This window comes from Danio aesculapii, chromosome 6, assembly GCF_903798145.1.
Source record: "Danio aesculapii chromosome 6, fDanAes4.1, whole genome shotgun sequence".
In the NCBI taxonomy this organism is placed as follows: domain Eukaryota; kingdom Metazoa; phylum Chordata; class Actinopteri; order Cypriniformes; family Danionidae; genus Danio; species Danio aesculapii.
Genome location: NC_079440.1, coordinates 62911338 through 62939270, shown reverse-complemented (window position 1 = coordinate 62939270; position 27933 = coordinate 62911338). Strand labels below are relative to the sequence as shown.

Below are 27933 nucleotides of genomic sequence, written 5' to 3'. Positions count from 1 at the left end.
CCATCAATTTCACTATAGCACATATGTTTGGACTGTGGAGGAAACCGGAGCACCCGGAGGAAACCTACGCCAACACAGGGAGAACATGCAAACTCCACACAGAAACACCAACTGACCCAGCCGGGACTCAAACCAGAGACCTTCTTGCTGTGAGACAGTGCTTATCATTGAGCCACAGTGTCGCCACTCATTTTAACACAGTAGTTGAATCCTCACCCTGAAGTGTGTGTGTGTGTGTGTGTTTCAGAGAAAGCTCTGCCCTTCACACTGCCGTTCTCTGCATACGGACACAGAATGCTGGAAAACAACTGCATTAAAGTCTCTGCCATCGCTAGAGAGAAGAACAACCCGAACGACATGTTTCTGACTGAGAAAAACATCATTCTGCACACTCCAAACCTCAGCCTTACTGTAGGTAACACACACACACACTCTCTCTCTCTCTCTTAATGACAAACTCAGGGTCTCTTTCTGATTCTAACACAGACACACTCTGACACTCTCTCTATGACAGAGTCTGTCTTTGATTCTCAACACTTTGAGAATCCTCTCTCTCACTCTCTCTCTGTGTGTGTGTGTGTGTGTGTGTGTGTCAGGTCAGTGGTTCTCCTCTGCTGGACAGTGTGATGAGCGCTGTTGTACAGTTTGAGAATCCTCTCCCCTCAGTGCTGCAGAACTGCTCCATCAGTCTGACTGGAAGCGGTCTGCTCAAAAACACAGAGAAGTCCAGGTGAGACGCTCACGCACCCACACACACACACACACTGTGTCCATCATGTTAAGTAATACTAAGTAATTTTACTTTACTACTGCAGCTATCTGAAGTATCTGGGTCTTATTATCTGTAGTATTATTATTTAAAGAAACTGTGCTACATTTCAAAACAAACTACTGGGTAACACTTTAGTTTAGGTCACCATTCACACTATTATCAAACCATGAACTAACACGACTAGCTCAATAAACTACTAATGAGCTGTTTATTAATAGTTAGTAAGGTAGTGGTTGTGTTTTTGGTAGGATTAGAGATGCAGAATAAGATCATACTTCATATCTACTAGTGAACAGTTCGGATCTTAATAACAGGTAATGAGCCAGCAGTTAATAGCATCAATTGTGACCTAAAATCCAAGATGAGATAGCAGTGTTTAATCTGTAAACAAGCTGAATAGTGTTAAAACCTGTTAAATTGGTTTACAAATTGAATCAAATGATCCATTCAGAGTGAGTCTTCAGGAAACGATTCACTGAATCGAATGATCCATTCAGAACGAGTCTCCAGTAAACGATTCACTGAATTAAATTGTCCATTCAGAACGAGTCTCCAGTAAACGATTCATTGAATCAAATGGTCCATTCAGAACGAGTCTCCAGCAATCGATTCACTGCATTAAATGGTTCATTCAGAACGAGTCTCCAGTAAACGAATCACTGAATCAAATGATCCATCCAGAACGAGTCTTCATAAACAAATCACCGATTTAAATGGTCCATTCAGAACGAGTCTCCAGTAAACGATTCACTGAATCAAATGATTCATTCAGAACGAGTCTCCAGGAAACGATTCACTGAATCAAATGATTCATTCAGAACGAGTCTCCAGCAAACGATTCACTTATTCAAATTAGGCCTGCACAATATATTGTTTCAGCATGGACATCACAATGTCTGCATGTGCAATAGTCACAGCGCATAGATATGCAGTGTTGAGTTGACTTAGCGGTGTATTTTTTACATTTAAATATATAAAACATGCACTGTTTCTCACTTTTATCTTTGCTCTACTGCATTTGTCTATGCTTGCAGTCTTATGCACGATTCACTGCTCATCATCCCAATCTATCAAAATGAATACCCTTGAGAACACTTCAGGGGATTATTCTCACTATTAAATAGTTGCTCATTAGCATACGAGTTATTGAGATGTTTTCACCTGAATGATGTGCTTATTAGACTGTCATGTTTTGGTAAATCTTGCTAAATCAACACTCCTCAGTAAGTACTTTTACTATAATTTGACTGGAGTGATAATGAAACGGAGGAGTTTAACCTCTTCTACTGGAGTGATCTTTCATTAGGGTACCTGTACTCTTTTACTTTTACTCAAGCGTTGAGTTAGTGATTGTGTCCTCTAATGTGTGCAGTACGGTGCAGCTCGGCCCAGGACAGAGGATCACACTGCAGGTCAGCTTCACACCCTACAGACTGGGACTCAAGAAGCTGATGGCCAACTTCAACAGCGCCACCTTCAGGGACATTCAGGCCAGTGCGGAGGTCAGCGTGAGGCCAGCGTGAGGCCAGCGTAAGGCCAGCATGCTCCTGACCCTCAGCACATAAACACCAGCACAGACCTGCTCGCTTCTCTGCACATTATACAGCTTTATAATCGAGAACTCTCAGATTCTAGACTCAAAGAACAAGATCAGCAGTGCTGGGGAGAGTTACTTCTGAAAGTAAAGCATTACAGTATTGAGTTACTCCCCAAAACACTAACTAGTTGCATTACTTAATTACTTTCTATGGTAAGTAATGTGTAACATTACTCTTGAGTTACTTTTGCGTTGTGATTCTCATCACTTTCAGAACTTGCTGTTTTTTTATTATTACTTTAAGATGAGCTCTGTAATGAACAACACACTGAATAAGCTTCATTCACCTTTCAAAACACATCAGTAAGACTAATGTAGGATTATGTTCTCGTCTGATATCTTCCTTAGCCAGAGCTCTACATGCTGTATATACAGATTAATGACAGTGTGTTTGCTGCTTTCAGTCTTATTAGCTCAGTAAAATCAGTGTGCACTGAGACTATAATCGGCTGAGTGTGTGATTCAACATGACTACGTTAATTTTAATGCAGGAAGTTATTTTTTCCAAGCCAATTAATTAAATTAAAAAGTAACTGGCATTACATTTTACCAAAGTAACTCAAATATTATTGCTTAATTTTCTAAAGTAATACTTGTTACTTAGAAAAGTCATATAATTACACCCCCAACACTGAAGATCACGTCATGATATGCTGATGATACACGGCCAAATAATACAAAAATTAATATTATTTTGCATTTATTTTTGTCTATGAGATCTGATTTCAGTTCTGCATTAAACTGAAGAATATTCTGCACAACCCATACTGTAATCTAAAGCGATCTGATATTAAAAAGTTGTATTGACTATTGAAGAGAGCTGAAGATATATGAATACACTTTTTCTTGCTTTATGGGTTTACAATATCCAAAAGTCACAGTTGATTAAACAAGAAAAGACTATCTTCATCACAATCCAGTGGTGTTAGACTGTCATTCATTTCTTTTTCTCTGTTGAACACAAAGCAAAAGCAGTCACTGACTTTCATAGCAGGAGCAAAAACACTGACAAAATGTTCACTTTGGGGTGAACTGTGCCTTTAACAAACAAAGCAACTCATTGTAACTTGTTTTAACCAAAACGTCTTGCGCAAAATCAATTGCAGCACTATTATGGATCTTTATCTGTGCGTCTTTATTTTCAGAGAACTTCTAGGGCTTTGCAATTTGTGTGTGTTTTTTAATTTTTCACAAACTTTCAAGGGTCACTCGTGGGAACATTTTCATTGTGTTTAATTGGAATAAATAAACATTTGAAGCAAAAGTCTGTGGATTTCATGAAGGAGGAGCTGTAATCTGATGAGCATTTATGATGAATCCCTTCTGACAGAAGATAAACTGAAGATATTGTCAATAAAAGCATGAAGACACACGTCATTATTTCTGAGGTTCAGGCTCAGCTACAGATCAAACTCAGTTTGTTTGTGTTGTTGTTGACAACTTCCCCCCTGAAACAAACCCTCACAGACACAACTGCACATCATCACATGCTGATAAAAACATCTGCTGAGTTTTTTAGAAGCACTTTTGATTAGTGAGGAGCAACACTTGTGGGTAATTTTGATGTTTCACTATATAAGTTTGGACAACTGAGTCCTCACAAGTGTAGCCAAACCTGTACACACACAAACACACACACACACACACACACACACGAGTCTCTCCGTGCGCTACGAGTCGCTCCGCAGCACTGATCTGACCTTCTCCAGGTTGTGTTCGACAGCTCCGCTCAGAAACTCCACCCAGGACACATCAGCCTCCGCACAGACGTGAGAGGACCTGAAGGAGAGCAGGCAGAGATGGATTAGCACATTGATCGAGTTTGAAGGTAAAAGAAGATATCCTAATGTTGGAATCCAGTCACCACTGACTTCCATAATAGTATTATTCTTTTTTCTATGATGGAAGTCAGTGGTTGTGTTTCCACCTACCTACGACAACTAAGCATCATACCAGACACGCTGTAAAAAACAACACCACCAGACCTTTCTGACAGACTGGTTTATTTGGTCAAGGTTATCAGAATTTAACATTTGTTTTGGAATTATTTACAGTGGTTATTATAAGGGACTATAAGATCATGAACGCAACACATTTACACTCATTCCTTTCAAAACAATGCTATGAATGTTAGCAATCAAATGCTAGCTTGTGTATGCGTGTGTCGGACTGAAGCAATGTGGGAGTGTGTGTGTGTGTCTGTCAGTCTGAAATAGTGTCTGTGTGTGTGTGAGACTGAAGCGTATCTCACCTGGTGATGTCCAGCAGTTTCTTCAGCACAGCTGCCAGTCTGCACACCTGCAGTGGAGAAACCTCAGATCAGTGTTAACATCAGCACTGGAGGATCATCTACAGCATGTGTCAAAGTCAGTTCCTGGAGGGTTTGAATTAGCGTTGGAACTAAACTGTGCAGAGCAGCAGCCCTCCAGAAACTGAGTTTGACACATGTGATGTAGATGATCCTCCAGGGCTGACACCCCTGTTCCACACACACTCCACAAAAGAAACCAGCTCTAGTGTGTGTGATGGATGTAACATGTCATCATGTGCTCACACTCACGTTCTGCTCCACAGCGGCTCGGTCCACAGGCGGGTAAAGGCTGAGAGCCAGGTCATCAACACTGAACACACACACACACACACACACAGGATGTGTTTGTAGTACATGCTTAATGTTTCAAAGTAGTTAATATTAAATATAAATGACAATGAACCTCATTTAAAGGATTTAAAATAATTAAAAACAGTTGAAACGTCTCATTTCTTCAACTTCACCATGATTAGAGTGAGTTTATTCATTAATAATCTATTATTATACATTTGACCTGATAAATTCCATGTTCATACTGTGCATATAACTGTTTTATATATACACATGTATATTACTATGAGCATGTGTATACTAGTCTGAATACTGTAGTTGGTCTAGTGAACTTACCAGGGACTGACGTGTGCCGCAGCGTCTGCCAGGTCGTCCAGCTGAGCGATCTCCTGCTCCGTCTCCAGCTGAGCGTTGTGTCTGACAGCAGACGAAAGTTTACGCAGACTGGCTGCAGATGCCTTCAGCAGACCCTCACACTGACCAATCAGCTGTCGGTCAGATGCTGACCAATACCTGTCCTGATTCTCACGACCACCTTCATCATCATCATCATCCAGTACATCTCCTAACGGGTCCTGTGACTCAGCCAGAGCCTGAAGAAGAGGAACAGCAGAGTAAACACACACACACACACACACACCATCACTGTATAAACACACACCATTGCTGTACATAAACAACATATAGACATAAACCTGCTGCATCTCCTCCAGAGCGTCCTTCACCAAACCAACACATGAGCTCAGGACGGCCAGAACAGCACTGCGGTTATCTGACAGAAACACACAGACACATATATATACATATATACATATATATACATATATATATATATATATATATATATATATATATATATATATATATATATATATATATATATATATATATATACACACATACACACACACATACATACACACTCATGATTATTTACATTATGTGAGGTGTGTTTAAGTTGTGCACATTTTGTAACTATTAGTTTAGAAAAATCCCTGTAGAATTTTTGCAGTGTTTAAAGCTCAATATGTGCACATCACTTGCAGATATATTACAAAAATTAGAGTTTGGCAGAACTGACTCCATTCCCACAGTTCAGCAGTTCCAGCATTCCTCAAACCCAAGACTGCTGTTGCAGAAGGTTTATTACAAAACAACACTGATGTCTCAATAAACCACACAGTGACTGCCTGAAATGCACTAAAATCCACTCATTTAAATGTGCATGCATGAACTTACTTTTGCCTATTTTTTACATTTGTCATTTATTTTGCCATTTATACTAAAGTGAAGCAGTTTAATTTAACTAGGACTACACCAGCATACTAGTTTACTCTCATCTTGGCCTGACTTTACATAATCTGAAATGTTTTATGGCTTTCTATTCTCTATTCTTCATCTACATTGTAAAAGTGCTATAGAAATAAAGATGGACTGAACTGAATGACTCCAGCACTGGTTGTTTGACCTCTGACCTTTGGGTATCTGGTCAAACTGGTCACATGCGGCCCAAACTCCCCCGGTGGAGGTGAGCTGCTCCTGTGAGAGACTGTAGGAACATAATACATACACACTATATAAACACAGACAGTATATAAACACAGACAATATATAAACACAGACAACATATAAACACAGACAATATATAAACACAGACAACATATAAACACAGACAGTATATAAACAGACAATATATAAACACAGACAGTATATAAACACAGACAGTATATAAACACAGACAATATATAAACACAGACAGTATATAAACACAGACAATATATAAACACAGACAGTATATAAACACAGACAATATATAAACACAGACAATATATAAACAGACAATATATAAACACAGACAGTATATAAACAGACAATATATAAACACAGACAGTATATAAACAGACAATATATAAACACAGACAGTATATAAACACAGACATTATATAAACACAGACAGTATATAAACACAGACAGTATATAAACAGACTGATCATCATATCATCACTATATCTGATCAGCAGAAGCTGGCATTTCCATCAAGGAAATTTACGCAATAATCCAAAATGTGCATAAAACAGGTGAATGGAAACACAGCTAGTGTTAGCCTTAGAGAACGAGTTTTACCTTTGTCCAGGTGAGGACAGAATGACGTCCAGCAGCTGAACGAGACCCTCCAGAACCTCAGCGGTGGCGTCCCTGACAGACCTCCTTAGTGTGACTCCTGGACACAAACAAACACACACACACACAAGCACACACGCACGCACACACACACACACGCACAAACATCAGCACACACACACACACGCATAAACATAAATAGACAAACATGCACAAACACAATCAAACACACACACACACACAGTCTGATGAGTTTCTTAATAATGAGGTCAGAGGTCATGAGACAGTTTGTGTAATCCACAAATGAGCAAATACAGTTGAGCAGCTCACAGAACAGCTTCATATTGACCACAGTTTATTATAATTTTATTTTCATTTCTCTTTATTATTACTTAACCCTTACAGATCACAAGCTCATGAAGGAGTACACTCAAACTACTTACACTTACATTTTTAAAGGTGCTGTCAAACAATTAGTCCAAATGAACTGCATACAAAATAAAACTTTGTATTTACATAGTGTGTGTGTGTGTGTGTGTGTGTGTGTGTGTGTGTGTGTGTGTGTGTGTGTGTGTGTGTGTGTGTGTGTGTGTGTATGTTAGTTACCTTGGCTCTTTGGTAGCCAGAAGTAAATGGTGCACAAGGTCAACACACTCTTCTGCACACACTCTGCTATTTTTGCACAGTCCTGAAGTGAAGAAACACAACAGCAGCAGCATTACAGATGGCCAAAACACACACTGCAAACATCAACCGCAGTACAAGATGACAGGACGGCTGTAGTGATGCTCAGAAGGGGTTAAAGGTCAATCACACCTCGTCTGACGGCAGCGGCGGCTTGGAGAACATCAGGCTGAGTTTAGTCGCTTCTTGAGACGCTGCTTTTACAGCTTCATCTGTGAAAAGAGAAGAGCTGGAGTGAGTCATTCAGTGCATCAGAAGGACATGATTCAGAATTAAACACTGAACGTACTCAGAATCTCCCAGAAGTTGGCTAAGCTGAAGGTGCCACTGCTTTCGTTGGATTCTCCATCTAAAAACACATTCAGTAACACTGTAAGCTTCCGCACATCACTGACAACATCTTACTCAAATTAATATAAACTTTTTATTTGTCACATACACAGTCATACACAGCACGATATGCAGTGAAATGCTTATACAACAGCCCATCATTTAAATAAAAAACTAAAATAATACCAATATCAGAATCTACACAATGAAATATAATAAAACATAAAAACACTGACCCGTTTTAGATATTGAAACAGAAGTTATAGCGACAGAAAATAAAATTAACTAATAAATATTGAAAACTTTAGATATGGATAATATACCGCAGCTATAGAAAATTGTAGAGACACAGAAAACATAGAAGTGTTTCTAACAAAGTGCCTGGTGCATAAAGAGAGGAAAGAGTGTATCCTACAGCGGGTTATCAATTTGATTAATCACCAGGATTATCCGCAATATTAAATGGCTACTGTTGGTATTCAATGCATGTTATAAACATAAATAAATTATCAGATAACTATATAGAGTAAACATCATGACTAGCACTCTGACCAGCTAACTATATCTGTTAAACTAAAGTAAACATCATGACTAGTACTCTGACCAGCTACCTATATCTGTTAAACTACAGAGTAAACATCATGACTAGTACTCTGACCAGCTACCTATATCTGTTAAACTACAGAGTAAACATCATGACTAGTACTCTGACCAGCTAACTATATCTGTTAAACTACAGAGTAAACATCATGACTAGTACTCTGACCAGCTAACTATATCTGTTAAACTACAGAGTAAACATCATGACTAGTACTCTGACCAGCTAACTATATCTGTTAAACTAGAATAAACATCATGACTAGTACTCTGACCAGCTAACTATATCTGTTAAACTACAGTGTAAACATCATGACTAGCACTCTGACCAGCTAACTATATCTGTTAAACTACAGAGTAAACATCATGACTAGTACTCTGACCAGCTAACTATATCTGTTAAACTACAGAGTAAACATCATGACTAGTACTCTGACCAGCTAACTATATCTGTTAAACTACAGAGTAAACATCATGACTAGTACTCTGACCAGCTAACTATATCTGTTAAACTACAGAGTAAACATCATGACTAGTACTCTGACCAGCTAACTATATCTGTTAAACTACAGAGTAAACATCATGACTAGTACTCTGACCAGCTAACTATATCTGTTAAACTAGAATAAACATCATGACTAGTACTCTGACCAGCTAACTATATCTGTTAAACTACAGTGTAAACATCATGACTAGCACTCTGACCAGCTAACTATATCTGTTAAACTACAGAGTAAACATCATGACTAGTACTCTGACCAGCTAACTATATCTGTTAAACTACAGAGTAAACATCATGACTAGTACTCTGACCAGCTAACTATATCTGTTAAACTACAGAGTAAACATCATGACTAGTATTCTGATCAGTTAACTATATCTGTTAAACTACAGAGTAAACATCATGACTAGTACTCTGACCAGCTAACTATATCTGTTAAACTACAGAGTAAACATCATGACTAGTACTCTGACCAGCTAACTATATCTGTTAAACTACAGAGTAAACATCATGACTAGTACTCTGACCAGCTAACTATATCTGTTAAACTACAGAGTAAACATCATGACTAGTACTCTGACCAGCTAACTATATCTGTTAAACTACAGAGTAAACATCATGACTAGTATTCTGATCAGTTAACTATATCTGTTAAACTACAGAGTAAACATCATGACTAGTACTCTGACCAGCTAACTATATCTGTTAAACTACAGAGTAAACATCATGACTAGTACTCTGACCAGCTAACTATATCTGTTAAACTACAGAGTAAACATCATGACTAGTATTCTGATCAGTTAACTATATCTGTTAAACTACAGAGTAAACATCATGACTAGCACTCTCACCAGCTAACTATATCTGTTAAACTACAGAGTAAACATCATGACTAGCACTCTGACTAGCTAACTATATCTGTTAAACTAGAATAAACATCATGACTAGTACTCTGACCAGCTAACTATATCTGTTAAACTACAGTGTAAACATCATGACTAGCACTCTGACCAGCTAACTATATCTGTTAAACTACAGAGTAAACAGCATGACTAGTATTCTGATCAGTTAACTATATCTGTTAAACTACAGAGTAAACATCATGACTAGTACTCTGACCAGCTAACTATATCTGTTAAACTACAGAGTAAACATCATGACTAGTACTCTGACCAGCTAACTATATCTGTTAAACTACAGAGTAAACATCATGACTAGTACTCTGACCAGCTAACTATATCTGTTAAACTACAGAGTAAACATCATGACTAGTATTCTGATCAGTTAACTATATCTGTTAAACTACAGAGTAAACATCATGACTAGTATTCTGATCAGTTAACTATATCTGTTAAACTACAGAGTAAACATCATGACTAGTACTCTGACCAGCTAACTATATCTGTTAAACTAGAATAAACATCATGACTAGTACTCTGACCAGCTAACTATATCTGTTAAACTAGAATAAACATCATGACTAGCACTCTGACCAGCTAACTATATCTGTTAAACTAGAATAAACATCATGACTAGTACTCTGACCAGCAAACTATATCTGTTAAACTACAGTGTAAACATCATGACTAGCACTCTGACCAGCTAACTATATCTGTTAAACTACAGAGTAAACATCATGACTAGTACTCTGACCAGCTAACTATATCTGTTAAACTACAGAGTAAACATCATGACTAGTACTCTGACCAGCTAACTATATCTGTTAAACTACAGAGTAAACATCATGACCAGTACTCTGACCAGCTAACTATATCTGTTAAACTACAGAGTAAACATCATGACCAGTACTCTGACCAGCTAACTATATCTGTTAAACTAGAGTAGACTACTACTTTGATCAGCTAACTATCACCGGTTACAGTGTCTGTCAGTGTTTTCCTGAATGTTTTGGTAGTTTAGCCGTTAGCATTCGCACAAACAGTGCTGAAATCTGCGGTGAAACACTAAAACCAGGACCGTCATACCTCTCACTCGATCCCTGCTGCACTTCACCGAGTTCCAGAGGTTTCTCAGCGACAGCAGCGCTTCTGAACGTGAGTTTTCGGCGCTCATGACGCGGTTTGCTTCAGTCTCGTGGAACCGCGGAACGAAAGTCAAGCGGAACTAATGTTGTCTGAGTGTGTCAATTTTGACCGGAATGAATCCGTCGCTGCACAGTCAGCTTGGTTGAAAACATTTGTGTTATTATTTAAATTATAAATAATTAAATGTTTGTTTGTACTTGTTTAAATTATTAAGTGTTAAATCAACATAATTGTTTACTTCTATATTATTGTTTAAGTTTGATCAATTGGTGAAGTTTGTTCCTCCGCTGTCGCCACTGGTTTGCTTGGTTTGGGTCTTGTGGAGCTGCGCATGGATGGATTTGCTCTTCAGTGTTTGGACTCTCAGCAATGAAAATTAAACCACACAACTGAACTCTGAACCAAACTCTGAACACTGGAGTGACACAGATTCAGTTTACTAGAACTTCTGTGTTTAGCTGCTTTGACACAATCTACAGTGTAGAAGCGTTAGAGGAATAAAGATCGATCTTATACACATCTTAGGGAATCAAGCTGCGACTGCTTGACTCGGTGTTTGTTGAGTTTTTGTGTCTGAATGTGTCCTAATGTGCGGGTTTAATCATGAAAACACTTTCAAATAAAAGATTAAATAAATTAAAACTGAATCCAGTGTATTCTGTGTTGATGATTTTGGGCGGCAGGTGGCGCTCAACACCTGAGAACGAGTTTAGTGGCCTATTGACTATACATAGATATTTACATATATCAGTGTTGACTATATTTGTATTATAGTAACGTTACAAGTGTATAAACCTAATTAGAATGACTTAATCCACAGTTTTGCCATAAATCCCATGGTTAAACTATGGTTAGTGGTGGCCATCATGGCGAACTTGTGGTTAACATGGGGTGTAATTACATGAGCATGATTTTATTTACTTGTTTAATGTTTGTTCTACTTTGTTTACTGTTTTGTTAATAATTGTCAATTTAATGCTTGAAATCAGTAAAAAAATTTAAATAACATAACATCATTTTTACATTGGGTGGCAAGATCGCCTCACAGTAAGAAGGTCTCTGGTTTGAGTTGTCCTTTCTGTGTGGAGTTTGCATGTTCTCCTCGTGTTGGTGTGGGTTTCCTCCGGGTGCTCCGGTTTCCCCCACAGTCCAAACACATGCGCTATTGGGGAATTGATGAACTAAATTGGCCGTAGTGTATGAGTGTGTAAGTGATGGGTTGCAGCTAGAAGGGCATCCGCTGCATAAAACATATGTTGGAATAGTTGGCGGTTCATTCCGCTGTGGCGACTCCTGATGAATAAAGGGACTAAGCTGAAGGAAAATTAATGAATGAAATTTTTACCTTAACAAATACTAACTTGTACCTAAATACTGCAGTGTACTTTAGGTTTTGCTAGTTTCTTCTGCGCTGTATTGTAGTATAATATACCCTAAAGTTATATAAAAATACAGTATTGGGTCATTTGTTAATAATACTGTAGTCGATGTGTTTCCAAAGTAATTGTAAAATCACCAAACCTTAATTTAAAGTACTTTACTATAGTATGATTAAAGAACACTACAGTCTTTACTATAAATCACTACAGTATTTTTTGATGTGGGGAGAGCTGCGGTTGTTTTCTGTGTATTGCTCATATTTTCATATGTCCAGTTAATAATTTCACATCATAACCGCTGGTAAACAAGATACCGAAACAGATTTGCTTCCTGCAGAGATGCTTACATATGGATTGCACCACATATTCAATAACCTGAGCGTGTTCAGAGATTAATGTCTCACGAAAACACGTCCACACGTCCTCATGTTGAGCTCAGGACTCCTCCAGAATTACAGGTACATCTGAAGCGTTTTCAGTGTATTCAGCTTAAACTGGACTGATATAAAATAAATGTATGATTTACAGTAAACTGAATCCAATATTTGTGAAAAACAATGTAAAATGCTTAAATAAGGAAGCATGTGATTGCATCACTAGCTGTTGTTTAAGTTGTTTAATCTTTTCAAGCTGGATTTGATGTAACAGAGTTGACATATTCAGAGGTGACTCCACAGGCTGTGTCTAAAGCACAATTTCATGCATTTTCATCATATTCATTCATTCGTTTTTCTTCGGCTTAGTCCCTTGTTTATCAGGGATCGCCACCGTGGAATGAACCGCCAACTATTACAACATATGTTTTACACAGCGGATGCCCTTCCAGCTTCAATCCAGTACTGGGAAACACCCATACACACTAATTTATGCACACACTTATACACTATGGCCAATTTAGTTCATCAATTCCCCTATAGCGCACTACTATTGGTGTTTACTTAACATTTTGCACAAATGAATGAGGGAAGAGTAACAACACGCCTGCCTCAATGCCTTCCAGAGTTTCCCGCCACAGGAAATGACATCATTTGGAGCGAGCATGCTTTTCTATCAGTGCTTTACAGATTGTTCTGCCTTTTTATAACTGATGTAACAGAGTTAAACAGAATTACAATAGACGTTTCATGCAAATATTAATGGAGTAAACACACACAAACATTTTAGACTTATTTGATGATAACTGTAGCTGAATGTATGATTCAGCAGGCGAGCCAGTCAAAAATAGGTGTAGTTGCAGTCTTTAAGTTCATATTTTCAAGACAAAATGTCCCTACATACAAACATTCATTCATTTCTTTTCAGCTTAGTCCCTTTATTAATCAGGGGTCTCCACAGAGGAATGAACCGACAACTTATCCAGCATATGTTTTACAAGGCAGATGTCCATCCAGTTGCAACGCATCACTGGGAAACACCCATACACACTCATTCACACACACACACACACACACACACACACACACACACACACACACACTCATACACTACGGCCAGTTTAGCTGATCAATTCCCCTATAGCACATGTGTTTGAACTGTGGGGGAAACCAGAGCACCCGGAGGAAACCCACACCAACACGGGGAGAACATGCAAACTCCACATAGAACACCAATTGACCCAGCCGGGACTCAAACCAGTGACCTTCTTGCTATGAGGCGACAGCGCTACCCACTGCACCACCGCACCCCACATACAAACATTAGTTTTTAGAATTAATTTGATTACTTCAATAATAATGCTGTTTATATAATAATAGAAGGTTTATCTTGGAGAAGCAAATGACATCTGCATTTAACATTCCCTTCAGATTGTGTGAATGTGTGACTCCTTCGTCGACTGAATCACTCATTCATTCAGATGATTCACTGAGTCTTCCAGCTTTGCCTTGACAAAGATCTCAGAAGGTTATCAGTGAAGTGTGTTATCCAGCTTATCTTCACTTTCTGTGGCAGATCATGATGTAATACAGCAATCAGGACTGCAAGAAAAACACCGCCATCTCATGCTCAGCTGATAAATATGCATTGAGATAAACTCTGCTTCATAAGCAATGTTTTAACCACATATGACCACGGATATCCACAGATACTTACAGCCAACAATCAAACATGACAAAATATTATAGTAATTAATAGTAAATACTAGTGTTTTAAACCATACAACAGTAGTGTATTATACTGAATACATTATTTACAACTCTGTTAATGCATTAATGCATGCAGTATTAACTATAGTGAACTGTAATAAATACTGTAGTATACATTAGTGTTTACTATAGTAAACTGTAGTGTATTGTAGTATATATATATATATATATATATATATATATATATATATATATATATATATATATATATATATATATCAATTACTGTACTTTACAATAGTATTTACCAGTACTCTTCCTGTGGGTTCATGTGGGCATGAGTGAAAGGTTTGGATTTTTATTTTATGCCAAAATTCCTTAGAGTATGAAGGAAAAAAATATCCAGTGAGGACATTTCAATATCCTAGTGTTTCTCAGTAATATACATGGGAAGAAACTTAATTTCATTATCATTGGTGATTGTCTAAATGTTTAGATTTTCATATAGCTGTATTTCAGCCAAATATTGCCCTAACAAACCAGACATCAGTGTAAAGCTTGTTTACTCAGCTTTCAGATAATACATATTCATTATATAACAACTGACCCATTCTCACTAGTTCTGTGCTCCAGGGCCTCTTTTATTTTCAGTTGTTTTCTCATTTATGAACTGCAGTTGATGAACTAAACCTGTTTTGCTTTGAGATCTAAAGACAAGAACCTCTTATCTTGAACAAAGGACAATTATATATATAGTATATAGTGGAGCTGTTCAAACATGTCAAGAACATTTCATATGTATATTTCACATGTCTATTCATTTTTATAGTCTGGAGAACATTTCTCTGGTTTATCATTTACAGAAGACCTTTTATTACATATATACAGTGCTGGTGGCATGGTGCCTCACAGCAAGAAGGTTTCTGGTTCAAGTGCCGGCTGGGTCAGTTGGTGTTTCTGTGTGGAGTTTGCATGTTCTCCCTGTGTTGGTGTGGGTCTCCCCCACAGTCCAAACACATGCGCTATAGGGGAATTGATGAACTAAAGTGGCTGTAGTGTACACAGTGGAATGAACTACCAAATGAACCTTGAAATGAGCCAGGACTCGAACCAGCGAACTTCTAGCTGTGAGGCCACAGTGCTAACCACTTTGCAACCATGCCACTCATGTGGTTAGCATTTTGAGAATTAATATTTTTATTCATTTCTCAGTGAATATAGACAATAATATTAGGTGGATTTACACAAAACAGTTTAATTAAACAGTTATAATATATATATATATGAAAATAATATAGCTGTAAAGTAAGAATACATTTAAATTCACAACAGTTATAACAAAAAAATAAAAATATTGAAATTAATATGATATTTTTAATGTTTCTCTTGATTTTTCCCTGTTTATTCAGATTGTATGTAATAATTTTCCTTAATATAATAATTTGTGTGTAGTAATTTTTGGTCTTCAGTTGTTAGATGAGTTGATCAGTTTTGTCTTTGGTTCTGACTAATCTGTATTTGCACACATATATTACTGTAAATCATCCTGGAGAGAATATTACTGTAACAGAGAGATCTGTGAAGACTCGACTCATTTATGCACTCTATTATATATATCAAACCTTTAACTTTTATTAGAGTCATAACTCTTATCTCTGTGTTCATACTGTACGTTCTAAAGCTTTATTTCAGACCGTCCAGACCAGTGATGTTGTGTAACATGCAGAGGTGAGAGTTTTACCGTGGTAAAGCAGTGAATGAATGCTGAGCCACAAGCAGAGGTGTTGTTTAACCCTCAGCTGTTATTGACTCTATTTATCGCGGCTTATCAGATGTTTTTGAGAAAAGCCAGCGTTAAAGCCATCCGGTTCTTATCTTTTCTGTGTTTTGCACTCTTTGTGACTTAAGGGTTTGCATTAGAGGCGCTTTAACCAAAACAAGCACAGGTCTTCAGATAAGCTGTCACGTAATCTTCTGTCCTGTTCTACATCTGTGTGTTTTTGTGTTTGTTTGGAACTTATGACAGGTCACACACGCATTAATGATGCTTCATGTAAAGAGAATCTGGGAATAAGGAAAAGACTACTTGACAATTTAGGATTTATAAATATGTGAATTCTGTAAACTACTCATTACAATCTTCCAGATTTATAATACTAACATTGCTATGTGTCATTCATTCATTTGCCTCCAGCTTAGTCCCTTTATTTATCAGGGGTCCCCACAGCGGAAAGAACCGCCAACTATTCCAGCATATGTTTTACACAGCGGATGACCTTCCAGCTGCAACCCAGTACTGGGAAACACCCATACACACATTCTCACACACACACTACGGCCAATGTAGTTCATCAATTCCCCTATAGCGCATGTGTTTGGACTGTGGGGGAAACTGGAGCACCCGGAGGAAACCCACACCAACACGGGGAGAACATGCAAACTCCACACAAACACACTAACTGACCCAGCTGGGACTCGAACCAGCAACCTTCTGGGTTTCCTCCGGGTGCTCTGGTTTCCCTCACAGTCCAAACACATGCGCTACAGGGGAATTGGGTAAGCTAAATTGTCTGGTTTCAGCTGGAAGGCATCCGGTGTGTAAAACATATGCTGGATAAGTTGGCAGTTCATTCCGCTGGGGTGACCCCTGATTAATAAAGGGACTAAGCTGAAAAGAAAATGAATAAATTAATATTGTTATTTTTCATTAAATTTTAAATCAAATTAAAAATCATTTAGCAGTTTTGTTCCTATATATATATATATATAAAGCAAAGCTATATATGAAAGTACGCAAACGCTAATATGCAGATGAAGCATTATAACTTTAATTTTATAACTTTAAATGTCTTTGTAAACTACACTTCCATTAATGCCAACTTTTTCATATTACTCTTGCAAATAAAACTAAAAAATTTCAAGGATTAAAAGAAGTTTTAAATCATTCTGTTGTTCAAGTAATCTTTAATAATGTTCTCAACCTGTTAGTACAAAATAAAACATCAATGCATGCGGATAAAACATTTCTGGGGCTGTTTTCTCTCTAATCTTTCAGTTGTACATTGATTTGGCTTTATATTGTTTTTCAGAAAACATTCAGATGTTTGAGAGATCGCTTATTGACTGCACATGTGTTTAAACTAAATTCTAATAAATTCAGACAGCATTTTAATAACTTGAATGGCCATCTATGTATTTAACACACACTTTTATCCATGATTTTAAGCTCAAAGCATATTTCAGTATGTTTGATTTTCTCATAATTAATTAATTTTTAAATTAATATTTTAACTTTCTAAATGTCCAAAGTGAAATGAATGCACTAAAATGAAATGAAAGTTCAGAATGAAATATAAGTATATATAATAAATACTTCTAACTAGCTTCTCTGATAGATTCAGTGTAGTTTAACTTAATGAATGAAGAGTATAGTTTTATTGTGTGAATGAATGAATGATTCAGCGTGACCTGTTCACCGAGTGCTCTGTACCGCTGGCGAGCCTCCAGCAAGCAGCCAATCAGAGCGCGCGGCGGGGCATGACGTCATGCGGTGATGCTGCAAGTTTAGCGTTGCATCACGCCGGAGCAGCGGGTCAAAGGTCACGTGGTCAGACTCGGGTCCAATCGAGTGTTTCCCCAAAACTACAGTCCAATGTTTTAATGATTAACTGAACATACGACGCGTGTTCCGCGAGTTAATCATTCATGCGCGCGCGGGTGTGTGTGTGTGTGTGTGTGTGTGTGTGTGTGTATATAAGGTCTGACTGTCACACAGTGAGCAGAACACAGACGAACATCATCATCATCATCACCACAGACTGATGAAGAGCTGCTAAACCTTCACTCAAGGTGAACTATTAAATTTTCCTGTGCTTATGATTAATATTTTAGTGCTTATGAATATTAACATCACTGTACTCCATGCATGTATTGTGTGTGTGCAGTTTTGTGTTTAAGCATGCATATGTGTGTATGACATGCTCTTTTTTAAATCTGAAGTTTATATAGTGTTGAAGGGAGATTTATTCACCCTCCTGTTTAATCTGAATTCTTTTATATTTGTCCCCAATTTCTGTTCAACAAAGAGAAGATATCTCTAATAACTGATTTATTTTCTCTTTGTCATGATGACAGTAAATAATATTAGACTAGATATTCTTCAAGACACTTCTATACAGCTTAAAGTGACATTTAAAGGCTTCACTAGGGTAATTAGGGTAAAGTTAGGGTAATTAGGCAAGTTATTGTATAACAGTGGATTATTTGGTAACTCTTTACAATACAGCTGTATTAGTTAATCTATTTTCTAACATGAACAATACATTAATTACAGTATTTGTTGATGTTAGTTAACATTAGTTATTAATGAATAAGCAGTTGTTCATTGTTAGTTCATATTCACTCACAGTGCATTAACTAATGTAACACGCATGAATTAGTATCCTAATCATGCATTACACTGTGTAAAAACCCTGGTTGCCTTAAATTGTTAAGCTGAATCAAATTACCCTCATGAGTTCATTGAACTTAAATTTGGTTAAACTGACTTAAAACAACTTGTGTAACTGATGGATGGTTAACTTAGTTTAATAAGAAACAATGACCTAAAAACACATGCTGTCAGGACTAATTGATCATATAATGTTTTACAGTGTAGTAAATGTTGAACTGTGAGTAATAAATGCTGTACAAGTGTTGCACATGCTTACATGCATTTACTAACATTAACTAATGAAACCTTATTGTAAAGTGTGACAGTTTGTTCTGTAGACAATCCAAAACTAATATTGCTTATTTGCTAATAAGAGTGACCCTAAAATGGCTTTAAAACTATTAAAAACTGCTTTTATTCTAGCTGAAATAAAACACATAAGTCTTTCTCCAGAAGAACAAATATTATCAGACATCCTGTCAACATTTCCTCAATCTGAGAAACAGCATTTGGGAAGTATTTACAACAGAAAAAAGTGAATAATTTTGACTTGATCTGTACATAATTAATATATATAATACACACATATATAATATGTCCAAACTAACTTTAATTTTGGACGTGATTGATCATGAATGATCTGTGCCCAGCACTAATAAATATACTCATTTTCAAAAGCGAGTGTGCTCTCTCATGCTCACCACTGTATTACTACACACAAGTGTAATCCCTGTATGTTGTGTTGTGTGTCTGCAGGCTCTCTCTCTATCTCTAGGTCTCCCATCAGCATCTCTCCATCCCTCCGCTCATCATGCCTCCTCAGCTGCAGTCTCAGGACCGATCATGCCCGCGGGTCCTGCAGGGCGATCTGGCGTCTCTGAGCGCCAGCCTGCGGGAGTTCATCGACAGCAGTGTGAGTCTCTGCCAGCCGGACGCTCTGCACATCTGTGACGGCTCCGAGCAGGAGAACAGCACCATCCTCAGCCTGCTGGAGGAGCAGGGCGCCATCAAGAGGCTGCGCAAGTACAGCAACTGGTACGACACACACTTCAGTTATTATACAAGAACAAGCATGTGCAGGCCAATACAGCCTGTAGAATCACCACAACAGATCAATTACTGTTGTTGTTGTGTTACCATAGCAACTGTAGAATCACCACAACAGATCAATTACTGTAGTAGTTGTGTTACCATAGCAACTGTAGAATCACCACAACAGATCAATTACTGTAGTAGTTGTGTTACCATAGCAACTGTAGAATCACCACGACAGATCAATTACTGTAGGTGTTGTGTTACCATACCACTTTAGAATCACCACAACAGATCAATTACTGTAGTTGTTGTGTTACCATAGCAACTGTAGAATCACAACAACTGATCAAATACTGTAGTTGTTGTGTTACCATAGCAACTGTAGAATCACCACAACAGATCAATTACTGTAGTTGTTGTGTTACCATAGCAACTGTAGAATCACCACAACACATCAATTACTGTAGTTGTTGTGTTACCATAGCAACTGTAGAATCACCACAAAAGATCAATAACTGTAGGTGTTGTGTTACCATAGCAACTGTGGAATCCCCACAACAGATCATTTACTGTAGTGTTGTGTTACCATAGCAACTGTAGAATCACCACAACAGATCGATTACTATAGTTGTTGTGTTACCATAGCAACTGTAGAATTACCACAACGGATCGATTACTGTAGTTGTTGTGTTACTATAGCAACTGTAGAATCACCACAACAGATCAATTACTGTAGTTGTTGTGTTACCATAGCAACTGTAGAATCACCACAACAGATCAATTACTATAGTTGTTGTTACCATAGCAATTGTAGAATCACCACAATGGATCAATTACTATAGTTGTTGTGTTACCATAGCAACTGCAGAATCACCACAATGGATCGATTACTATAGTTGTTGTGTTACCATAGCAACTGTAGAATCACCACAACGGATCGATTACTGTAGTTGTTGTGTTACCATAGCAACTGTAGAATCACCACAACAGATCAATTACTATAGTTGTGTTACCATAGCAACTGTAGAATCACCACAACAGATCGATTACTATAGTTGTTGTGTTACCATAGCAACTGCAGAATCACAGTTTGATTGGTGCAAACTTGTATGTAGAATGTGATCAATACTATTAGAGCATGACGTCAGACATCACTATAGATAGAGTGTAAGTAAATGTGTGTGTAACCGCTGGTGGTCTTGCAGCTGGCTGGCGCGCACTGACCCGCGTGACGTGGCTCGTGTGGAGAGTAAAACTGTGATCGTGACGGCGGAGCAGCGGGACACGGTTCCCACACCGACTGGAGGAGGAGTCAGTCAGCTGGGCCGCTGGATGTGTCCTGAGGAATGGGACAAAGCCATGAACCTGCGCTTCCCTGGCTGCATGAAAGGTAGACCCGTGTGAGAGACACCTGATATTAAGTGTGTGTGAGATACCTGATACTGAAGTGAAGTTATATAAAGTGTGTGTTACATGGATATGAGGATCTTGGTATTACAAAACTGAATTGGTGATAATAAGCGTCTGTTACTGTGTAACATACATTACACCTATATAGTCCTCATACACCACCAAAACCAACACGTATGTGTGTGATTGAGCAGAACTCTGTAGATTAATTATGAATCTTACAAATGACATGACTAAATGTGTATTGACTAATGCAGTCTGTTAGATGAACATCTATGTGAATGTAATCTGAGTACTTTTGGATTACATTTAGATTACTTTTCTGCTAACCTTTTTTGATGTCAGTAGGATAATCTTGTGCTATTTATAGACATTTAAAATTAATTATAAGTTGATATGAAGATTCTTTAACATAAGATTATTAAAAACATCAGAATTAAAAGACAAAACTGAACACTTTTATAATGACGTCAAAACTGTAAGTTGTATAAGTAGATTGTTTTGAACTGTGTGTGTGTGTGTGTGTGTGCGTGCAGGGCGTGTGATGTATGTGATCCCCTTCAGCATGGGGCCGGTGGGCTCTCCGCTCTCCAAGATCGGGGTGGAGCTGACGGACTCGCCGTATGTGGTGGCCAGCATGCGGATCATGACGCGGATGGGGAAAACTGTGCTGAGCGCTCTGGGAAACGGAGAGTTCGTCAGGTGTCTGCACTCTGTCGGCTGCCCGCTGCCACTCAAGAGTACGTACTGGAGTCTGTGTGTGTGTGTTTGCCTGTATGTAAAATTCGTGAACTAGCTTGTACTGACCTCCGTGTCTGTGTGTTTTAGAGCCGCTGGTCAACAACTGGCCCTGTAACCCGGAGCTGACGCTGGTGGCCCACATCCCGGATCAGAGGAAGATCGTGTCGTTCGGCAGCGGATACGGAGGAAACTCACTGCTGGGGAAGAAGTGCTTTGCTCTGCGCATCGCATCACGCATCGCTAAAGAGGAGGGCTGGCTGGCAGAACACATGCTGGTGAGTGAACAAACACACACACATACACACACATGCAGAGGCAGAACACATGCTGCTCTGGAGAAAACACACACACAATTGCAGAGTCATTCTGACTGGGCAGACCTCACTAAACACTGACAGATGGAGTGTTAACACACACACACACACACACACACACACACACACACACATACACAGACAGGCACATAAACACAAAACACATGTATGCATGTACACACACACATATGCACACACACATGTGATTTGCACAACTTTCAGTGCAGTTTTGACAGTATTACCAGATGAGTGTGTGTTATTAATTTAATCAGTGGTTATCTGAGAATAACTCACCTTCAAATGTTGTGATCGGCCAATCAGAATCCAGTATTATAATAATCTCAGATGATGCTCAGCGTATGGAGTTGTGTTGCTCAGATGTTGTTGTGAAGCAATAATTGTTGTGAAAAGCTCTACACAAATGGACTTGAGTTAAAGTGCATTGAATGTCTCCTGCAGATTCTGGGCATCACCAACCCGGCGGGTCAGAAGAAGTATTTCGCAGCGGCGTTTCCCAGCGCATGCGGGAAGACCAACCTGGCCATGCTGAAGCCGTCGCTACCCGGCTGGAAGGTGGAGTGTGTTGGAGACGACATCGCATGGATGAAGTTTGACAAAGAAGGTACAGACACACACACACACACACACAAACACACACACACACACACACACACACTGCAGGATTTACCCACAGCATTCTGAATTACTGCAGAAAACATTCAGCTCGTCACCAATAAGAGCAAATGTTTTGTTTAATATAATTCAGATTCAATCATTCTACAGCCCGTCTATAAAATGTAAATCTTTTAAACCTGTAGCATTTAAATGCTTGTTTTTGGGTCAGTAAGCATATCCTGAGCTTAAACTGTGGAGTAAACAGAGTTGGTTTGATGGTTCTGTCTTCATGTTCGCAGGGAATCTGAGAGCCATCAACCCAGAGAACGGCTTCTTCGGTGTGGCTCCGGGAACCTCCAGCAAAACCAACCCCAACGCCATGAGCACCATCAGCTCCAACACACTCTTCACCAACGTGGCGGAGAGCAGTGACGGAGGGGTGTTCTGGGAGGGCATGGATGAAGATCTACCTGAAGGAGTGACGCTGACGTCCTGGAAGAACCAGCCCTGGACACCAGAGGACGGTGAGTGACGTCTATAATAATCAGCTTCATCTTTCTGTTCACTCTCCCTCAAGAGCTCATAATCCTGCAGGAGTTCCTTTCTTCTGCTGAACATAAAGGAAGATATTTTGAAGAATGCTGAACACCTGCAACTTCAATAGTAAGAGAAGCAAATCACGTGGAAGTCAATGAATACAGCTTTAGAGCTTTCTTCAAAATATCTTCTTTTAGATCTAATAGAAGACAGGAAGTCATGTACTTGGTAAATAACGAGGGGATGTTCAGTTTTGAGTGAAATATCTCTTTAAGAGAGTTAAGATGAATTATTTATTTATACGAGAACGCGGGGAGAACATGCAAACTCCACACAGAAACACCAACTGACCCAGCCAGGGCTCGAACCAGCGACCTTCTTGCTGCGAGGCGACAGCACTACATAATGCGCCACTGCGTCGCCGTATTGAGCAATTACAATATTATAATTCTTTGTTCAAATGATTCATGAATTATTCAATAGCCCTGTTTTTGATCTTCTTGTTGACTAGTGTTTTATAATAATGCTGGTGGTGCTGACCTGTGTGTGTGTGTGTGTGTCCTGCAGGTGAACCGTGTGCTCACCCCAACTCCCGCTTCTGTACGCCGGCCGCTCAGTGTCCCATCATCGACCCGCAGTGGGAGTCTCCTGAAGGCGTCCCCATCGAGGCCATCATCTTCGGCGGGCGGCGTCCACAGGGGGTCCCGCTGGTGTACGAGGCCTTCGACTGGGCGCACGGAGTGTTTGTGGGCGCATCCATGAGGTCTGAGGCCACAGCGGCTGCTGAACACAAAGGTCTGAATATTTACATTCCACAATAAAACTCACGTTTCACTCATCATTTCTGAAAACAAGACAGGATTTATCAGATATTTGGACTAGAAACAAGACAAAAACTCTACATATTCATACATATACATATATATAATAATCTGCCAACCTGTTAAGCAAAATAATCTAGTCTTTTCCTTCTGAGATATTATTTAGCCTGTTTTAAGATCACTAAATTGACTCATTATTTCTTTAAACAAGACAATATTTTACTGCTAGTCTAGAAAATGCTTCTTGATTTAAAGATTTGTAGATATTTTTTAGATATTTAGACTAAAAACAAGACAAAAACTCTTCGTACGCAGTTTCTGCAGTGCAATTTACCCTGAATAATTAGTAACTGCAGCGTTATTAAAGATTATTGTGTGTGTGTGTGTGTGTGTGTGTTCTTCAGGTAAAGTGATCATGCATGACCCGTTTGCCATGCGTCCATTCTTCGGCTATAACTTCGGTCAGTATCTCTCCCACTGGCTGAGTATGGAGCAGCGGCCCGGCGCTAAGCTGCCCAAAATCTTCCACGTCAACTGGTTCGGCAGGAGCTCCTCGGGTCGGTTCCTGTGGCCTGGCTTCGGGGAGAACATCCGCGTCCTGGAGTGGATGTTCGGCAGGCTGAGCGGCGGGGCCGAGGCGAAGACCACTGCGGTGGGGTTAGTGCCTGCAGATGGGGCCCTGAACCTGCACGGGCTCCCGGATGTGGAGCCGCTGGAGCTCTTCAGGGTCTCGCAGGAGTTCTGGATGCAGGAGCTGCAGGAGATCAGAGAGTATTTCAGCCGAGAACTGAACCGAGACCTGCCGCAGGAGATGCAGAGACAGCTGGAGCTGCTGGAGCACAGGCTCACACACACACATGTGAGCAGTAAACACGGCTAAAGAGACGGAACACACACGGGTTAATCAGCATTACACACACTTAAAGGGACGGTGCACTCGAAAATCAAACATGTGCCATCATTTGCTCTCCCTCAAGTGCTTCAAAACCGTTCTTTAGTTGAACACAAAAGAAGATATTTTGAAAAATGCTGAAGATTATTGACTTCCACAGTATTTTTTGTTGACTTTTTTCTTTTTTTTGTGTTTACTTTTTATTTAGTGTGTGTGTGTGTGTGTGTGTGTGTGTGTTTACTGAGAAAACTCATTTAAAGAGACAGAACACACACAATAATCTGTGTTTACGCACATTTAAAGGGACGGTGCTCTCTAAAATGAAAAATATGTCATCGTTTGCTCTTGTTTTAAACCTGAAAACAAAAGAAGATATTTAGAAAAATGCTGAAGATCATTGTCGTCTTCAGGAAGGACTGTTTGTTATTTAATCTTATAAATTATTGATGCGCACATTTATTTTCTGCTGGAGATTTTATGGCAGATACCTTTAAACTTTTAACCATTTTCTAAATGTGGTAATTTATTTTTCTATGTATTTCTATGTCAGTCTTCCATGACATTAATAAAGTTATTTAAGTATATTTTCCACTGTTTGTGTTGTTCTTGATCTCAGTATTCATTGAAAGTGAGCATTACTCAGCTCAATGTGGAGACTCATATGAAATAAATGAAACAAACAATATAATAATATATACAAAGCTGACTTTATGTATCATAAATCCACATCCAAGTGTGTTTTTCAGATAGCTTTAGTGACAATAAAATATCAAAATATGAGTGTTTTTTCATTATCATTGGGTTAAACCAGGGGTGTCCAAACTCAGTTCTAGAGGGCCGGAGTCCTGGAGAGTTCAGCTCCAACCCTAATCAAACCCTCCTGAATCAGCTAATCAAGCTCTTACTAGAGACACCGTACTAAAAACCCCCTGTCAGGTGTGTTGAAGCAAGTTTGAGCTAAACTCAGCAGGACACCGGCCCTCCAGGATCAAATTTAGACACCTCTGGGTTAAACAGAGATATTTAGGTCAGAATGAAACACACATTCAGAGCTGATCGCACACTGAAAAAAATGATTCAAAGATGATTCCTTTGATTTACTCAATGTTTTTAAGTTACGGGGTTGTAAACAGTTTATTTGGGCTGAGATTAAACAAACAAATGAAGTTGAACATGACTCAATTTGATTTGTTTGTTTAAATTCAACCCAATTAAATTGTTTGCAACAGTTTTGCAGACATCATTTTTTTCAGTGCACTAAATGTGATTCTGTAATGAAATGGTGAAAATCATTCAGCCAATTGTGTAAAAGTCAGAAGTTTGAAGGCTAAAGATTTGAGATGACAATTAATGAAAAAGTACAATTAATAATTAATTAAAACGTATTAAAAATGATAATGAAGTAATAAAAAGTATATGCAATTAAGTTTCTTGATGTTGTATTGGATCCAAAAATGTGTTGGAAATTGCAAATAAATAAATGTGATATAAAAATGAGTAAAAACTGGACAATAAATCATTCATTCATTAATTTTATTTTCGGCTTAGTTCCTTTATTAATCAGGGGTCACCACAGCGGAATGAACCGCCAACTATTCCAGCATATGTTTTATGCAGCGGATGTCCTTCCAGCTGCAACCCATCACTGGGAAACATCCACACACACTCTTTCACACTCATACACTACTGACAATTTAGCTTACCCAATTCACTTGTACCGCATGTGTTTGGACTGTGGAAACCGGAGCACCCAGAGGAAACCCACGTGAACGCAGGGAGAACATGCAAACTCCACACAGAAATGAATCAATGTATATATTATATACTTATATTGCCATATATGAGTTATTGTGCTGAAATTTGGGGGAATACATATAAATCTAATTCACAATCCTTATGTACAATGCAGAAAGAAGTGATTAGCCTGATGGAAAATGTGGGGTATTTGGAAAATTGAAGATACTTAAGTTCAATGATTTGGGTAAATTTAAAACAGCACAATTTCTGTTTAAAGCTAGTAATAAATTAAATATATACTAAAGTTTTTTGAAGAAAGACAAGGGGGATATAATCTGAGAGAAGAGCAACATTTTAGGAGGTTGAAAACAAGGACAACTTTAAAATGTTTGTGTCTGTCTGTGTGTGGTGTGACATTATGGAACAGTCTTATACAGATTGTCAAACAATGTCAGGATATTCATCGATTTTAAAGGTTGTATAGATATTAGACATTATTATTAAAGGAATATGATAAATAGAGGCGACTGAAAAAGAATAAAATGAGAACGGTATGATGACATTTTAATTAGTGAAGTTTAAATGTTAAACTAATTTCGAGAGGAGCATGTGCTCATGTTTGACCCAGCTGGTCCACATTAGCTAATTATGATCCTCCAATCAAAGGATCCCAAGTCACTATATAT

At 38.5% G+C, this 27933-nt stretch overlaps 3 protein-coding genes across 4 annotated transcripts in view; 2 read left to right on the top strand and 1 right to left on the bottom strand.

Annotated features, from left to right (window-relative positions):
* The window catches only part of tgm8 (transglutaminase 8), a 35528-nt gene extending 31895 nt beyond the window's left edge, over window positions 1–3633 (top strand). Inside the window, exons 11-13 of the mRNA XM_056460696.1 lie at window positions 248–411; window positions 597–730; window positions 2145–3633. Of these exons, the coding sequence (XP_056316671.1) occupies window positions 248–411; window positions 597–730; window positions 2145–2295 (449 nt within the window). The 3' untranslated portion in view covers window positions 2296–3633. The remainder of the gene's footprint in view (window positions 1–247; window positions 412–596; window positions 731–2144) is intronic.
* Window positions 616–11328, bottom strand: ccndbp1 (cyclin D-type binding-protein 1). 2 transcript variants are annotated; one of them, XM_056460701.1, is made up of 12 exons: window positions 11191–11328; window positions 8066–8125; window positions 7909–7988; window positions 7699–7780; window positions 7096–7192; window positions 6447–6520; window positions 5667–5743; window positions 5308–5564; window positions 4930–4990; window positions 4621–4667; window positions 4070–4148; window positions 616–704 (listed from the first exon to the last, which is right to left on the bottom strand). In XM_056460701.1, the coding sequence occupies exons 1-12, from the start codon at window positions 11276–11278 to the stop codon at window positions 663–665; spliced, it is 1044 nt and encodes a 347-aa protein (XP_056316676.1). In that variant the 5' UTR covers window positions 11279–11328; the 3' UTR covers window positions 616–662. The 2 variants fall into 2 exon arrangements, with proteins under 2 accessions (XP_056316676.1, XP_056316677.1); XM_056460702.1 differs by lacking the exon at window positions 616–704 and having other exon boundaries at window positions 3639–4148.
* Window positions 11329–18472: 7144 nt separating this feature from the next.
* pck1 (phosphoenolpyruvate carboxykinase 1 (soluble)) lies at window positions 18473–26094 on the top strand. The gene is made up of 9 exons (XM_056460694.1): window positions 18473–18562; window positions 19902–20180; window positions 21386–21570; window positions 22127–22330; window positions 22419–22606; window positions 23105–23267; window positions 23560–23784; window positions 24365–24592; window positions 25023–26094. Exons 2-9 carry the CDS (start codon window positions 19957–19959, stop codon window positions 25496–25498), a joined length of 1893 nt encoding a protein of 630 aa, XP_056316669.1. The 5' UTR covers window positions 18473–18562; window positions 19902–19956; the 3' UTR covers window positions 25499–26094.
* Window positions 26095–27933: the final 1839 nt, after the last annotated feature.